The following is a 17,258-nucleotide window of genomic DNA, read 5'->3' on the forward strand; positions in this document are numbered from 1 at the left end:
AGGGCGGTGTTGATTTTTACACGTCTCAGGAATGGCATTTAAGGTCGTCCAGAAGGCGGAATTATTATTATTTTTATTTCAGATTTTATCAGTTGAAAACGAAAACGTATTCGACTTCGAGGTGAGTTCCTGACAATATTGACTACAAGATCTTATGATGTTGAACCTATCTGAGCTCTAAAGATTTATTCCTCTGTTCTATTTGATCAACAGTTTAAGCTCTTCACCGCTACTGATGGTGGCGACAACAAGAAGCTTGAGTTGAAACCTGATGGCGCATTGGACCTGAATGTTGGTCGCATGAACTTCGTTTTCCTTTATCGGTTCATAGATGATCTGATGGTAAGCATGGGCCACCGTTAAACCTTTGAGTTCATCATTATCATCATGATCATCATCTGCACCGCTATGCTCATGGTCATCATCATTGTCATCATCACCATACCATCAACACAACATCAATAGTTACCGCCGCCATCACATCATCAACATTATTATAATCATTATCGTCATCATCACCGCCACTACAGCAACAAGCAGCACCCCATGCATCATCATTATCCTAATCATTATCATCATCACCACCACCTTATCAACGAGCACCAACCTCATCGTCATCATCAGCATCATTGTCACCATCGCCATACCATCAACACAACATCAATAGCCACCACCACTATCATAATCATGATCATCATCATCACCACCACTTCAACAACAAGCAGTACATCATTCATCATCATTATCATAATTACTATCGTCATCGCCACCACCTTATCAACGAGCACCAATCTCATCGTCATCATCATCATCACAATCACAATCACCACCATCATCATCATCATCAACATTATCATCACCATCTCCGTCATCATTGCCATCAGCAGCTACCCCACCGTCACCATTATCTTTACTACCCATCATCGCTTATCGGGTACGTTACCTTTTTTAGCGCTACTTAGAGCCGCTGACAAGTCCCTCCACCAACAACTACGTACAAGAGGCTGCGTCCAAGACTGGTTACTTAATATAAATTTCAGTGGCATATGGTACAAAAGGTAAAGTAGCTAGGATAGGCATTCAGTGAAATTATGAGTCATGCCACAGTTTTAAAGTATGGGTCACCACAACTCATGATTCATTATGTTGACTATTGTAACAGCCAGCAGAGCTAAACATTGCAATCTGGGCCAACCAAAGAACTAAACAAATTTTAAAAAGTTTTAACTGCTGAACCTTTTCATTTCCACACCACATTTATTGCTGCATCAACATTATCATCATTCATATCTCAGTTTGTGTCAAAGTCAAAGGTGAAATTATAAGGCTTTTTTTTGTTAATGGGTTATTCTCATACCTTTGACTTTCTCTGTAACTGAAATGGCATCATCACATGACATTTATATAAAAAAATAATACTCTAAATAAGTCCCCTCAAACATTATAACCAATCTTCACTTTTAATATGTGATATTAAAGATTGTCCAAGTTTCAATTCCATGTTATCTGTGCCATGTGCTGTCATTTATCCTTTTTTGTAATTATTTGTGGAAAAAAGTGAAGTTTAGATGTAACCCTTAACCTTTAACCCTGTTGAGACAATTTTTTTGTTTTTGTTTGTTTGTTGTATTGTCATGTAAATACTATTTTTCCCTCGAATTTTTTTCTCTGATTCATTGGTTTCCTTAGCACCTTTTTATTTCCCTGTCCCTATAGTAGCAAGCTAACTTTTGGAGGAATGTGGGCTTTTCTCTTGAAACTCACTGATATCATTTTTGAAAAAATTCCTAGGTAGTTTACGTGTTTCTATTTTTTAACAACCCTTCTTCCTTGAAATTTTCACTATGCCACTGTATCTTCTAAGATAATATTTTGTTATGTATGTTATCCCTTATTACAATTAATTTGTTTACATAATAGAGGCGTTTGTCGTCAAGTCTTAAATAGCATTTTTTGTACATCTTCATCAGATACTGCCTGAAAAGTCGTCTTTTTATCTATCCCTGAGTAGTGCCAATAACTCATGACCTGTACTATTTGAAACACACTTTTTTGTGCATATTGCTGACAAACAATTGCTATTGACACTTGGCTATGCCTCATTGGGTAAGTAGTGGTTAGAATCTCCGTCAGCCACCATGTTGTCATCTTAGCAAAATACAAAAGCATAAGTGTAAAAAAGCACTTACTGTATTTCCATTGGCTGTTTTAAGAAAGCCAATGCAATATTTTACATCGATTTTGGTAAAGTAAAGTATAAAACATTTGTTTCTTTTAATAATTGGTCTTCCATTATTTAATGAAAACAACAATAAAGTGGCTGACTGAGTCTCTGTAATGTAAGATCAAGGTAATCCATATCTTTTTATATGAAACAATATGCAGGGCTTTCATTAAGTTTCAGAGTAGGCGGCAGAGATTGATCAATAGGGGTGGAAGTTATTTTATTAGTTCAAATAAAACTTAAATCAGTTTTTTTTAAAAAGTAGCAGGCGTTCGGTTAAAAACAGCTGGTGGTTCAGCCAGCCACCAGGGCCTAATGAAACCCCTGGTAACTCAAGCTTGTGTGAAATCTGCTTAGTTCCTGCACTTTCCAGTGAATCAGACTTTGACAAATGTATTCCAATTCAACTGGTCTCAAAGAGAAAAAACACTCATATTCAGAGATAAAATGCCATCTGCATTTAGCAACTCCAATAGTCATAACTTTGCCATTTATTTTGCAATAAGTAAATTCAATACCTAAATGCAATAATTTTAGTTTTTGAACTTTCCACCTTTCCCAAAAAACTTCCCATTTTTAGTAGCAATCCCCTTTTCTGTTTAAAAAGAAGAAAACACGATTTCCACATGCTTATCTACTTTTTAATAATAATCCCCCCTTCCCCTAAAATTTGTTTTCTCCTCCATGTCCAAAGTCAAAATTATTTTTTATTTTATGGAAATGGGAGTAAATTTGGGCTGGAAGTACTAAATTGATGTCTACTAATTTATCTTTTCTGCTTGTTGAATTGTGTTCAGTTAGAAATGCCAAATTGTGTTTTAGTACTTTGTTTATACTATGAATTTGACCTTGCCATTGGGGCTTTTTGAGATTAGCTAGGCCTGGTATAGATTCTTTTTGTGAAAATCATCTTGAATGATGTAAAGTGATGCCATCTTTTTCTGTTATCACAAATTAAATCTATAGTAGAACTTGTCTAAATGGGACTCACATGAAAGAAATCTTTTCACGATATGCAATTATTTTCCTTATAATGAAGATGAAACTACTTTTACTAGGGGACTTGCTCAGACCATGACCTTTTGGGTGGCAAATTCAAGCCAAAATAAACAGAGAAATGTCTGCGCTTGTCACACCAGAGAACGACGACAGAATAAAATCTTTAATATGAAAGTAAAGTTTTCTTACAAAGAAACGTTTTCGCTGTGTTGTAAGCACCGAATAAGTTGCTTCTCGTTGCTGTTATTTTGGCGCTGAAAGCCTGAACGCATGCAAGTTTGACACACAAAAAGTCACATGATCTCTTAGTGCAAGTCCTCTATTTCTATAATAACGGCCAAAACTCATTGTGAGGTTCAAAACGAGTCCTATTTATACCAGTTCTACCCCACCTTTATCCAAAGATTTGTTCTTCTTGTGTTTAAAATCTAACACCACAATTAACACAAAACCACCCATTACCACCTTCCATCTAACAGATCCGCTCAGAAATCATTAGCACATATGCACTGTGCGGGTTTGCAAACTTTAGTTCGATTGGCATCCAAATTGGGGGCCTGGGACCGATGGCACCTACCGTGACATGGCCAAGATTGCAATGCGGGCACTGCTGGCTGGAACCATTGCTTGCTTTATGACAGCTTGCGTAGCTGGTGAGTGAATTGTGCTGTTATTGGATGCTTACAATTGATGGGTGCTCTGAAACTAGCATGCTCGAGCATCCAGTGCATTTCTCGGCCACGAAAATGACCTTTGGGAGTGCCCGCAAAGTACGCTGGATCTTTAACCATGGAAAACTAGATGAGGGCTCGAAGGAAAATCTAGTTTGACTTTGAAAATTTAAGTCTGTCACAGATTTTTTACAGTGTCTCGTAGATGAGTATCAGTCAGCAGCCATTTTGTCATCCTCGCAAAATACCTATCTAAAAAAATGCGTAAGTGCTGGAAAATATCCATTTCAACAAATGATTAGGATATTTTTAAAACTCGTAAACGGAGTAATAAGATAGTTATTTTGAGATCTCATCTAACCGTCCTATATTCCATGAGAATATGACAACATGTGGCTGATTGGGACACGGTTTCCTCCAAGTTTCAGAGCCCTTGTATCTCGATTGTAAGCATCCACAAATGTGTTTTGTAGATTTGTTCTGAGATCATCTCCACCTATGCACTGTGCGGCTTTGCCAACCTTGGATCCATCGGCGTACAGTTAGGAGGGCTGGGACCCATGGCTCCCCACCGAGTCACTGACATGTCTAAGATAGCCATTCGTGCCCTGTTTGCGGGCACTATTGCGTGTTTTATGACCGCCTGTGTTGCGGGTAAGTCAGTGAGCTCGACGTTATTTCACAGAAGCATTTCATCAGCTGTAGGCGCCCACCTCTGACCGATGACACGTAAAGAACTTGAGATTGATAGTGGTCGGTGTCACTGTAGAGTTGACGAGACAAGATTGATAGTGGTCGGTGTCACTGTAGAGTTGACGAGACAAGATTGATAGTGGTCGGTGTCACTGTAGAGTTGACGAGACAAGATTGATAGTGGTCGGTGTCACTGTAGAGTTGACGAGACAAGATTGATAGTGGTCGGTGTCACTGTAGAGTGAACGGGACAAAGCACTCTCTTGAAGGGGCACTCACATGCTTGTTGCTTTGAGAATGTTTGAAATTTGAAAAAGTGTGGAAAAAAAAACGTAAAGTCTTCCTGATAACTCAGTAAAGCGTAGTAAAGATAATTCTCCGTAAAAGGGATTTTATGCAAAGGATCTACCTGGTGTAGTTAAATTCAATTTCAAGGTTTGAGTAAAGGTACAGCCTGTTCCAAAACCTAAAAGTACTATTTTCAATCCATTTACATCCGCTCAATGTGAGGCGTTCAAGTCACAATATTGTATTCATCTGAAAGATTTATGGTCATTTAGTAAACTTGGACAGTTATTTTATTAATTATTTGAGATATATCACTAAAATCCGTGCAAGTGCAGCTTAAAGCGGACTACACTGCCTGCGGACAATATTTTTTATTCTCTCATTCAACCTAGAGCACCGAGGGCGCAGAGCGACTGGACAAATCGCCCTTTTCAAACATCTTCCCATCTCTGATTGCACAAACCCTTTTCTTTACAATGTTTTATCACGAATCATCCCGAATTAAAACTGGACCCCCTTGTCTCTTGCAGGAGTGTTGTATGACGAGTCGCTGTACGAGGGTGCGGTCGCTATTGGCACACTCGCCCCTAACGTGACAGCCACGATAGCCTCCAATCCCACAACAATAGCGCCTACAACCGCGTGAGAATATTCCTGGGATCCAGTTCTGGTGGTACCGTATCTCTAGCAAATGCACCAGGGTTAAAGTACGTGCACGGGTTTAGCTAGTGAATTCAAGAGTTGGCCTTCACACTTCTCCGGAAGATTTCAGTCTAAATCAAGGTCCTGCCAGAACAAGTCAGGGTTCAGACACATTAGGGCAGGTTAACTCACCGATTTGGCGGCCCGATTGTAAGACAGAGTATTCTTCGGGCCACTGCTTTGCTCTGTGAGGATATAAATCTGACATCAAGTTCAGAAAATTGTCCTGACAAATGGGCGAGTTTATCACCTTGAAATATTGATCTCGGGCTATTTTTAAGTGAGCTTTTTCCACTGAGAACAATCCACGATAAAAGTTATTTCTCTAGATTTCTTTCTCCACGAGCTGGAGTGAGTCATTTTTCAGCTAGTTTTAGTGACAGTTACATCTAACAGACGAAACGCACAAATATGCGTTAATTTATGCATTTTCTAACACCATCGATTACTTTTCAACATCAAATTTACATCGCAATAATTCATGCTAAAATAATCAAGGACATAACAGATCTCCCAAGTTTTTACCCTAGGGTTTCAATTCTTAGAAGTGGTATTTTCTATTGGGTCGGGGGAGGGTGCGAGATAAATGTGTATATATTAATAGTCTAAACAGTTTTTTTTATTGGTGTCTGAATTGAAATGTGTATTACGAGCTGCCTGAAATCCCAGTTATTTATATTTTATGTTTGACACTTCTTAAAAGTGCCGGGCCTTATTCAACAACGGCCAACATTGGTTATAGAAACAATGGCTTTCTGTCGGCAAACTTCACGAGGTTTCGCGAAAATTTCCTGTATTTTGGGAGTTTTGTTACAATTGCTTCCTGGTAAGTTTTAGCGCCTTACACATAGTCGTGTTTGTAATATAGATAACTAAGTGAAATCTATTTAATTGTAAATAAAATGTAGAATAGTATGATAATTTTTCTGTTGCTACATGTATGAAAGGCCACATAAAATAATCGTTTAGCATAGAGCCTCTAGGGCTCCTCACGTGAAGGGAAAAAAATCTATCAGCAAGGCGCTAAAGCTTATCAAGGTATATTTAGATATATTTATTAACATAATATTTTTCTTAAATACTAATAAACTTTAATATGATACAAGTTTGCCTTATTGTTTGGGTGTAGCCTTGCGCTGATAAACAAAAAGGTTGCTACCCGGGCTGATTTAGTATACTATTTTCCCCAGTCTCCACCAGTTCTCCTTGGGGCATAGGAAGAGAAAGTGATCAAAGTATAAAATAGAGGAGCAAACCAGCGAAATATAAACCTGCTCTTGGCGTCCCACATGGATCGTGGTGTAGCGCAAACTGGCTATATAGCTGCTTTTGCCGGCTCTTTTTCAGTGCCGTAGCAGGCCTCGAAATATTTGGGGCACAATACCGTATATGGTACACGGCCAAGCCCCTCTACTGGTCATTAGATTATTTTTGAAAATTTTTGTAATGGGGTTTGGTTAGGGACTAGCGTACTCCAAGAAGAGGCGAAAATCTGAACAGCAACGTCTTTATTTTTGTACAAATTCCCTGTAGCCTTGTGTCAACATCACTCGATCGCCGATCGAGTGAACTCACTACTCGTCTCAGAAATGCAGCCCATTATGTCATGCGCGCTATTTATCTATTGGCTCACTACATATTTGGGGGGAGGGGGAGGGGAGCACATGCACCCAGTGCCCCACCCCCTGCTGCGGCGCTAGCCTATTAAATATCCCACTACATGCATATAGATTCAGGTACTGCCTTAGGTGGAAAGTGCACATGTCTTTTCACCATTTCAACGAGACGATAACTCTGTTAGACACTCCGTGAGCCTAGGCTACCTGTGATAAGAGACGGTAAAGAAAACTTTTGATTTCTTTATATTCCTATTATTACCCTAAAATTTCCCAGTCTCGTCTATAAGTCAATGCAAAAGTATTATCAAACAAATACATATATTTTTAATTAAAATCATTCGGTTTACATTTCAGCACAGTAATAAAATCTCACATAGCTTTTGAAATCTCTCCTTCCCTCCAGTACAATACGATACAGTTTTCGTCTTGTTTGATAATATATGGATTTAGGCATTGCCTAAAAGCGGAGCTCCAAACGACTAAATCTTTGCTAATTTTCGCTTAATAATAAATATTATTAATAATATTAAATATTATTGTATTTCTTTTTTCGTCAAAAACAGGAGTACCGAAAACCCAGGATATGCGCTGACATAGGTATAAAAAAATCAGTTCTAACATATTGAACCTGGCTATTTTTAGCAGGATTTTCCAAAAAAAAAAACAACAACAACAACTTATTTTGAGTTTTTTTACAGCCCTTTTAAAGTGAAATAAAGATGTACTTTTAAGTAAAAAAAAAAGAAGAAATTATCAGATTGACCCATTTTGATTTCACACACTAGCACACACACATTGGCACCAGTTGGAACAGGAACTGATTTTTGTTTCCCTTTAGAATTCGAATTGTCGTAGCACTTGTAATATTTTGGATGTAAAGGGAAAAAATGTCCCCTACTAGTCTCCTAGTCTCAATAGCATTGTGCTTTTAGTAGACTCCTCATCATCACTATTTTTTTGCATTATTATCATTATACCCCCCCCCCCCCCCCTCATTTTCCCCTGACTCTTCATTGGCCCTCCCCCATTGTCTAGCTTTTGATAAAGCTATTATGATTGGTCTGTCGTCTCAATTTCTTATTGGCCAATGAAATTTCATGTTAGATTATTTTTGTTTAGGCGCGCGCTAGTGTGACAAGATGGCGACATTTTGCCCTCAGTATTTCCAAGAGACACTTCAAGATAAATATTTTTAGACAGAGACCTTAGGTTTCGATACCAGATACACCCGAAATCAGAATCTAGCTCCTTTCGCTATCCTTGGCGGTATGAAAAAGTGGAAATAACCGCAAATATAGAATGCACAATGGACGAGAGATGCTCTGTAACACCCCCTACTTGATGCGACGTCCATTTGGAAAGCTCTCGATCCTTTCGAGAAATCTGGAAAGAATAATCTGAAGTGGTGAACTCAGCATGTTTGAGCAGCTTGTTGTCTCAGTTCTGAACAGCGTTCTCGGCCGTTATATACGTGATCTAGACAGCTCTAATCTTGAACTCGCAGTTCTCCAAGGTGAGTTTATACTGCATTTAAGCTAGACAAATGAAGTCTCGCACAGTGGGTGATCAAGGAAATATTTGTTAAACTCTTTGTAGATTTGATTTTAACTCATTATACATTTGACCATCTTTACATGTTTTTTTATTGATGCATTTATGACTTTACATAGCATTGTAAATAGTCTCTTAATCTCAGCTTAGGCTAACTTCTCTTTATCTCGATTTATCTGATTTACCAATTGATCTTTGCTTTGGCTTTGATTTGGCGTGACAATGTGTGTGAGATTTCATTTAGTCTTATTTTGTACTTGGGCAATTTTATCACATTTGGATAATAATACATAATGTTTTATTTTTACTTACAATTTTCTTTCCCTATAAGTTATATGGTAAATTTTTGTTATGAATATCTTATTAGAAGTCCTAATTGCTGATTTTATGCCTATTTACTGTAATTTAAATTAGATCTGTAAAAGAAGTTATTCTATGGCTTTGATAGTATGTGCGCTGTGATTGGCAAATTGGTAGTTGTGACATCACCGTATTGCTTGTCTCTGAGGGCAACACGGAATTCCGTATTGCCCTATGAAAAACGTTTAACAACCTTCTTTTTTTTACTTTTTTTATACCTTCAAACTTCAAAATGAGCAACAGCAAACATTCGAGTAGCGAATTCTAACACCCAGAAGAAGCCGAAATAGTTGATTGACAGGCCGTCTTTTTCCTTGTCCGGAGCGGGACATTTTGTGAGCTTTTTTGTGTTGTCTTGTTTGGTTGCTCAAATTTCAAAATCAACCATAAAACCAAAGCCACCCCAAAAAGGGAATGGACGAGTACTCTGAGTTGGAGTTTTATTATACTGAAGAGATTGAAGAGGAAAATTTTGACAAAAAGAAAAACAATAAGATGACGAGCCGACGAGCGCCACCGATAGCCAAGAAATACAAAGCATAAGTTATTTAAGTATATCAGATTAAACAAAGGCAAATATATAAATAACAAGGGGTACAAAGACCCAGAATAGACTCTGTAAGATAAAAGTACTGCCTGTTATTTGTAAATGCAATATTTCCATCAAATCATAAAGCAGCACTAAGCGATTGGCCTTTTCATTTTACTTCAGAAGTTTGTTCTCTACATACCGTGGAGTTTTCGAACTAAACAGTCCATTCATGTTGTGAAGACTGACATCTGAGCTTTCTTTGTTATTGTTTGGATCAACTTCACCTATCAGAAAACCTGTAACTTCCAAAAGGTGCAAATATAAAGAAAATAGCCTGAAAAGTCGTCCAATTACTTGTTGTTGAATTTTTTTAACTCATTTACATTTTTGATTTGGCAGCGTGTGAGTGTTTCTTGTTTTCCTGCCTTTTTGAAATCGATCTACAAACTAATCGATATTTGCGCGAAAGCTGATTGTTTTCTTGTCATTTATTTTAAAAAGCCATATAGAATAGACAACTTACTAACCTCGGCCGTTCAGGCATGCCGGGAAATATCAAACCTCGATTTGTAAGTAGTTAGTATTTTCATTTGAATACCCTGCAAAAATATGAACTGTTCCCATAGCCAAGGGTTTCAGGTGTTTAAATGAACATAACTCACCCACATTAGGTGGGTTTCACAAGAATTTGGAACTCATCACAAGCCTAATTTTTGTGAGAATGTTCATACATTCTCTGTATTCACCTGCCTTGGCTCTCTTGGGTTTTTTCACATATTTACTGTATTTCACCTGATTTCACATTTTCTGTCCAAGTTGGTCTCAAATTTCTTGCTATGGGCATGAATATTAAATTGATTACTGGAATATATGGCCTGTTAAAACCTAAGAGCAAGTGAAAGTCCAAATGTCAGTGAAGCAGCTGAAAGCTTTGTTCCCCATCTATAGAACGTTTGGTTTTTATTTTATTAATCAGCTGATTACTTAGGTAACAGTGGTAGAAATTGTAATATCCAACCCTATAAATATTTTATGTCTGTCTTTGCGTATGTTATTTGTTGTTGAGCCTTTACAAGTATTAGTAGTACCTTAATATAGATAATAATTGTATCCTTGTGAGGAGAAAATAGTTTTATCAATTTCCCATATATTTAACATGTTATTGGGACCCAAAATGATTGCTATACAGAGATTATTTCTCACAGGGCAATTCTGGTTAGTTGTGCCTTTTTTGGTTTAATAAATTTTACGCTTTGTCGATTATGTTTTGCAGCAACATGTTCTTTTGAGTGTTCCCATCCTTTATCAGTTATAATCCAACCATTGCAACTTACAATAGTCATCTACACAAATAAACTGTATATAAACAAAGGAAAAATCCATGCTGTAAATGAACACCTCTCACCGGTACACAGTAAAAAAATCTTAATCTGTTGGGTACTTTATCAAGCCCTGTATAGCCCGGGGTTGGGGAGAGGCCCATTTCCAGAAGGAGATAGAGGTTATGTGTCTAGTAGCCAGGAGGAGGGAGGGGGGGCTGTCGGGCTGTAGCCAGAGAGGGCACCATGGTCCGTGGTGTTCGGATGATCCACCCCACCCTGCTGTAAGGGCTTCTCTAATGAGATGCCATCAAGTACTGCAAGCTGGGATGAGAAAAATTGGTTGGATGCCTACTACAGTAACTTGGAGGAATTGGTCTCCTTTATTCAGTAAATGAACCCCCTCCCCCAGTTGAAGTCCCGGCTCCATGGCTGATTATTGTGAAATAATTAATGTGTTTAACACTACTGGTCACAACTCTTAAATGTATGTTTTTATGTTTGTCACTTTAGGCCAAGCAGTGTTGAGGGATTTAGAATTAAGAGATGACGCATTGGTGAGTCAAATTGAAGACATTTGAATGAAGGTGGTAAAAAATCTTGTTACTAAAAAGTAAGAAACCTTTTCATTTGGGTTTGGTGTATTTTGAAGATCATGGAAATTAATTTTCTTTATAGCTCCTTATTAATAAGTAAATAAAGATTTCATGTTAAGCCAAGAATCAAATGCCAGATCCTCCCTCAAAACATCCCCCCTTAAAAAACAACAACAAAAAACAATGAAGCTCAATCTTCAGATTGTAGGGAGCTCAATATTTATGTCGGCAGAGAGATGACATTGGTGCACATGTTGGCGTCAACCATATCATACGTGGTAGTGCACACTGAAATTATTCAGGTGTGCCATTGCCATCGGTCAGCTGTTTGTAAATCTTAAGTTCCAACCAGTAGTAGGTCTGAAGGTTGACCCGGCAAATAACACTGTTGTCTGTACCTGCATAGTCATTCATCTGTCTAGAATGTCTTGAGGATGAGCTTGCAAATGTCACAGTACACCGTTGTTGTTGTATACCATTGACATCCACCTACCTTGTACTTCTGTAGGTTGACCAGGCAAATATTACAACCGTTTTCTGTGTATACCATTGACATCCACCTACCTTGTACTTCTGTAGGTTGACCAGGCAAATATTACAACCATTTTCTGTGTATACCATTGACATCCACCTACCTTGTACTTCTGTAGGTTGACCACGCAAATATTACAACCGTTTTCTGTGTATACCATTGCCATCTTTCTGCTATAGTATATATATATCTGGAGGATGACCAGGAAAATATTACAGTACACCGTTGTCAGTGTATACCCTTCTGCTGTAGTATACTGTACCATAGGTCTGGAGGTCCCCACTGCCAGCAGCCCTTGTAGTGCAGTAACATACTAGACTCACTAACATCACTCCAAATATTCTGCAGGATGGATTTGATCTGCCAGTTCAAGTAACACATGGATTTGTTGGTAAGAGTAATTAGAAAATATTAACACTCTGAGTGGATTAGACCCTTCAAATAGTTCTTTTTTTTCCCCTTTTTGGATAGAATATTTTAATATATTTTTTTTCTCGTTTTTGACACTTGGTATTGTTTCTGTTAAGGTAGGGCTTAATAGAGAGAGGATATTGGCTCTTGGGTTGTGGGGGGCGTATTGAAAAGGGGGCATTATAATGGGGTGCTAATAGATGTTTCACTTATTTTATTAACTCTTAAAGAAACATTTACACTATTTAATATCAGGTGAGATCTCTCTGACTATCCCATGGACCAACCTGTATTCATCACCCTGCGACATATGTATTGAAGATGTCTATCTCATTGCTAGCCCTGTGAAAGGTAATATAGATCAAGTGGTTTGTTTTCTTGGCCATAATAATGCCATAACCCTAAGATAAAATATGGTGGTTGCTGTTTCTCCATTGTTGTAAATGGTTTGAGTTGGATGGAGTAGGGTTGGTAAGGCAGAGGAGGTGGGAAGGCAGAGGATGTGGGAAGGGACAGTAAGTAGGAAGGAAGAGGAGGGAAGGAGAGGAGGTGGAGAGTAAGCTTGTACTTTTTCTTACAGAACAACCATATGATGCAGAGAAAGCCCGGGCAAGTGAGCTTGCAGTTCAGAGAAAACGGCTGAGGCAAATTGAAGAAAGCCTTGCAAAGAAAGCTACTGAGAGCACAGGTTCAACATTCTGTATTTTATTTTCTTAGTACAGAAGATCATACTGGATATACAGGGGCAGAACATGGAGTCCCTAAAAAAAGGGGGGGACAAAGCAAGGGTTTCAAAGCAAGGGGGGCCACATTTATTGTTCTTCCATTGATTTCTTTGTATTTCTTGTTATTTTTAAGCCACATACGGTATCTGAAAATAGGCATGTAACAAGTGCATATTTTGCAGTGATGAACAGTGACAGTATATGGATGTTTGTGCTCAATTTAAGGCTGGTTCTATATTCAGGATGACTTGTTACACATATATATCGCTAATTGTTTAGGAATATTGCAGTATGTCACAGAAAAAACAAAACTTTGTTTATTTCTTCCAGATGGGATAGCCCATGCAGAGAATGGAGACTCATTTGTTGAGAAGTTAATGGCACAAGTTATCAAGAACCTCAAAGTAAGGCTTATACAATAAGTAGAAGGAAAGACACTGCAAATCTACTCCAAGGCTTTGCCACCCTGACCATTTGCGTTGTAGACCAACACCGTTAGAGGGCTTAGTAAAAATCAGTGTTCAATTTAATTGCACTGATAGAATACAAGAGTATACATTAATAGATTGAGCTCTAGCTGCACAGCTGTTATCTGATTGTGTGGCAGGAACAATTAGGTTAGTCCACATCTAGTCAAATTACCATACAGTAGATATCATGTTTGTGCCTGTGTGGTAATGAAGCTTTCAGAAAAATCAACTCATGTAAATTTTAGATAAGATTTCAATGTTCTGCAAACTAGTACCAAATAAGTTACTATTTCCCTCGCAAGATATCCCCTGTACAATTCAGATAGAGAAGCATACTGAGGGTGCTTTGGCTGCATTATCTACAGTAAGAAGTGCTAAGAATAGACTGACACAAATATGCATATTATGCAAACTAATTAAAGTAAAACCTGATAGATTGGTACAGTAGTTTATCTAATGTTTTCTAAATAGTAACTTTTATTTTTAGTACTTGAGTTTCTTAAAGTTAGGCCTGTGTAATTGAGTAGGTCAAGAACAAAAAGGAAAATGTGATGAAACTTTATTTTTTTAAGGTGTCTGTGAAGAATATCCATATGAGATATGAGGACCAGGTAAGCGCAACCCCTGATAGCCTGCGAAGCAAGCGGAAAGGGCTTGGGAAAATGAGGGATCCCAAGTGCCTGAAGCGAATGCAGGGAAGGGAAGACCCTGTGTGTTTTTACCGTACGCCTCTTAACTCGCGAGATTGTTGTGCGCATGCCTTTTCGTTTCACCCTATAGTATTCAAGTATTTCAAATAAAAGTGCACACATAGCTTTCCCAAAATCTGCCCACACGGAAGATTACATTTCATAACGGTTTATTCCTGCCCCTGGCGATAAATATCACTTTTATTGTGAAAATCACCAAGCTTCCAGAGCTTAAAAGAACAAAGAAATTTTAATAAGAAGGAATACTGATAATAGTAGGGTGGCTTATCACCAAAAATGGCTGTTTTGTGCACTTTTTAGTAGAAGCACCAAACTTGGCACATATGTTTCTTAGGTCAAGTAAAAAAAAATTTTCAGGGGGGTGCCAAAAACTGAGACTCTGGGGGAGGGAGAGGCAATTTTGTCATTAAAAAACAGTGATTACTCTTAATCAGTAATGACATAAGAGAAGAGAAAGTGCTAAGCCACCAGGTGTTTTGAGCTAAACGTTCACTGATTGAACATTTATACAGAAAAAACTGCTACAAGCCCACCCTCATCCTTCCCTCCCCTAGCATGCGCATCGTCTCCTCTTCTCTTCCAACCCTTTGGGATTGCTACGCGGGCTCCCCCCTTGGCTAAGGGTTACATTGTACTAGTCTATCCTCAAATATGAGGACCAGGTGAGCCCCACCCCTGACTAATGGGCCGCGATCTGACTTATGAGGGTGGGGTGAGGTTGGGCTTTTTGGGGAAAAAATCCCTCAATACCCTTTCTGTCTAAAGAAAGAATATGTATCGTTGGGCTGAAAGAAAAAAAAAACACAGCATAACAAAAAGATTCCTACATGCCAAAAACAATAAAACAAACCCTGCTCAATTGAAAGACTATCCCTCAAAAGCTCATTGGAAAAAAACAAGAAGGATATTGATAATGGCTTATCCTGGAACTCAGGAATGGAAACTTCTAGTAAGCCTACATACAGTAGGTTCAACAAGTCAAATTCAGGGATCAGAAACAGAATATACTATCAATGTCCTGACTGGCAATCCAACCTGTGTCAGAAGAGGCCCCATTTGACTGACCCACCCGTGAATCCCTTTATGTTATGTAAACCAAGGCTACTAATATGACCCATGATGAGTTTAAGGCATTAACATGCTTTTTTCCTAAAATACCCTGTATCTTTACTAGGTTACGTCATGTGAAAGTCCATTTGCTGTGGGATTCACTCTGCAAAACCTTTCAGCTGAGGTGGGCATGGTGACAGTAGCAGGCATGTACCCAGGAATTGCTGAGAGGGAGTGCACATTAGATGCTATCATATGGAAAAAGGATGATATTTGATGTTCCTTGAATAAGCATTGAGAATGGGAAATGACTGTATATTATGCCATACATTAAGCTAGTGGATTTAAATGGCCTGACATGTGTGATATACTGTAACAATATGTGATAACAGATGGTGGTAGATGCTTTTCACATTTATTGCAACGGTATGTATAGCTCCGTGAAACTATTGCTCCTTTTTGTAGACTACAGATGATAATTGGAAGACAAGTGTTGTTGATGCTGCTGCGAAAACCGTATTTAAGGTTGGTTGTGATTGACATCCTGCGAAAAACATGTTTAAGGTTGGTTGTGATTGACATCCTTGTGAAGTTGTATTTCAACCACCCAAGGATGTAAAATCCCCATTTTTCAGTAGCCCAAGGAATGTTTTTCAAACAACCTGAGGTTGTAAAATCCACTACAATATTTCCAAGAATAGTGTGTGGTTCTAACAGTACAGTATGTATCTTGAATTAAATTCTAAGAACAGTACACTATGTGGCCATTATTTCCTAGAACAGTTTGTGGGGCCATTTATTGATGACACCTACTGTACAGTATTTACTGAAACTTTTCACTGTAGTACAATATCAAAATTAAGCGTCCCATGAAAAAATAGGAACATGAAGTAAAATATTTTGATTAATTACAATTTTTTTCTTCAAATTTCAATATGTTTCAAAGAGAGAAGTATTTATGTTCCTTCACATTCCAATTGTAGACCCAGCTGTGGCTCAACCTTATTTGTTTTGTTGCATCCTTATGTAGCTTGTGAGTCTTGACAACTTAGCAGTGTATTGGAATCCAGACCAACATGCCTATGACTTGTACGGCAACCACTGGAATTGGAAGGTAATACAGCACAGTGACCATGTATTCTACTGTATATTATACAGTACAATGACACACATGTGTTATTAGAGGCCACATGATGCTTGGCGTAAGTATGTATTCTCCCCACAACTAGGTTTCAAGGAAAAAACATTTTAATTGTTGTATAAAACAAATAGATCTCATTTTTTTGTGCATCTGTCCTCTAATAGCTGCACATTAACTGGGTGAGCTTGATGGTAATTTGTTTTTGGTCTTTTAAAAACCTTACAGGGTAAAATGGAGGATGGTATATCTACAAAAGCTAAACAGCCAAAGGATTATGAATACAGTAAGTATACAACGTAAAAATTATGTACACACATATAAAATTGTATCCTGGAAATACATTCATGCATCAAGGCTTTACAAAAATGTGTTCTAAGAACTGTCATATCAATTCTCGCAAAGTCCAGATTAATAATCGTCTTGAAGATTAATACCTGCAGTTGGACAAATGTTGTTAAACTGATGTTGTAAAAAGCAGCTAAGAAATATTCAATATTGTACGCATTGTTTTAGTTCTGCAGCCATTGTCCGCTGAATGCCATGTCATCATGGACCAAACATCCAAGGTGGAGATGGATGTACCAAAGGTATTGGTTAAGTTTATGATTAGGGTGATTTGCAGTCTCTTCTCTCTCTCACTTAGTGGTAGTAATCTCCCTTTCTTC

General features: G+C 38.1%; 2 protein-coding genes across 4 annotated transcripts in view; both read left to right on the top strand.

The window, feature by feature from the left end:
- The first annotated feature begins 231 nt into the window (after positions 1–231).
- Positions 232–6,682, top strand: LOC125559865 (solute carrier family 28 member 3-like). 2 transcript variants are annotated; one of them, XM_048721959.1, is made up of 4 exons: positions 232–291; positions 953–1,058; positions 4,368–4,548; positions 5,406–6,682. In XM_048721959.1, the coding sequence occupies exons 2-4, from the start codon at positions 1,047–1,049 to the stop codon at positions 5,519–5,521; spliced, it is 309 nt and encodes a 102-aa protein (XP_048577916.1). In that variant the 5' UTR covers positions 232–291; positions 953–1,046; the 3' UTR covers positions 5,522–6,682. The 2 variants fall into 2 exon arrangements, with proteins under 2 accessions (XP_048577916.1, XP_048577915.1); XM_048721958.1 differs by lacking the exon at positions 232–291 and having other exon boundaries at positions 833–1,058.
- A 1,616-nt stretch (positions 6,683–8,298) lies between these two features.
- LOC5513895 (intermembrane lipid transfer protein VPS13A-like) overlaps positions 8,299–17,258 on the top strand; it is a 145,441-nt gene continuing 136,481 nt past the window's right edge. Inside the window, exons 1-12 of one of the 2 annotated variants that reach the window (XM_048721947.1) lie at positions 8,299–8,709; positions 11,472–11,515; positions 12,435–12,477; positions 12,753–12,848; positions 13,078–13,185; positions 13,553–13,626; positions 14,265–14,303; positions 15,577–15,636; positions 15,918–15,977; positions 16,483–16,566; positions 16,819–16,876; positions 17,107–17,180. In XM_048721947.1, coding sequence (XP_048577904.1) covers positions 8,613–8,709; positions 11,472–11,515; positions 12,435–12,477; positions 12,753–12,848; positions 13,078–13,185; positions 13,553–13,626; positions 14,265–14,303; positions 15,577–15,636; positions 15,918–15,977; positions 16,483–16,566; positions 16,819–16,876; positions 17,107–17,180 — 837 coding nt within the window. In that variant the 5' untranslated portion in view covers positions 8,299–8,612. Of the gene's footprint in view, positions 8,710–11,471; positions 11,516–12,434; positions 12,478–12,752; positions 12,849–13,077; positions 13,186–13,552; positions 13,627–14,264; positions 14,304–15,057; positions 15,065–15,576; positions 15,637–15,917; positions 15,978–16,482; positions 16,567–16,818; positions 16,877–17,106; positions 17,181–17,258 lie in introns of those variants that run through there. The other variant, XM_048721948.1, reaches the window with a different exon arrangement.

This window comes from Nematostella vectensis, chromosome 14 (genome assembly GCF_932526225.1).
Source record: "Nematostella vectensis chromosome 14, jaNemVect1.1, whole genome shotgun sequence".
In the NCBI taxonomy this organism is placed as follows: Eukaryota; Metazoa; Cnidaria; class Anthozoa; order Actiniaria; family Edwardsiidae; genus Nematostella; species Nematostella vectensis.

Excerpts from the sequence above, each read along its gene's own strand:
- LOC125559865 (XM_048721959.1), top strand. Across the intron at positions 4,549-5,405 it reads TATGACCGCCTGTGTTGCGG|GAGTGTTGTATGACGAGTCG; the intron begins GTAAGTCAGTGA and ends TGTCTCTTGCAG.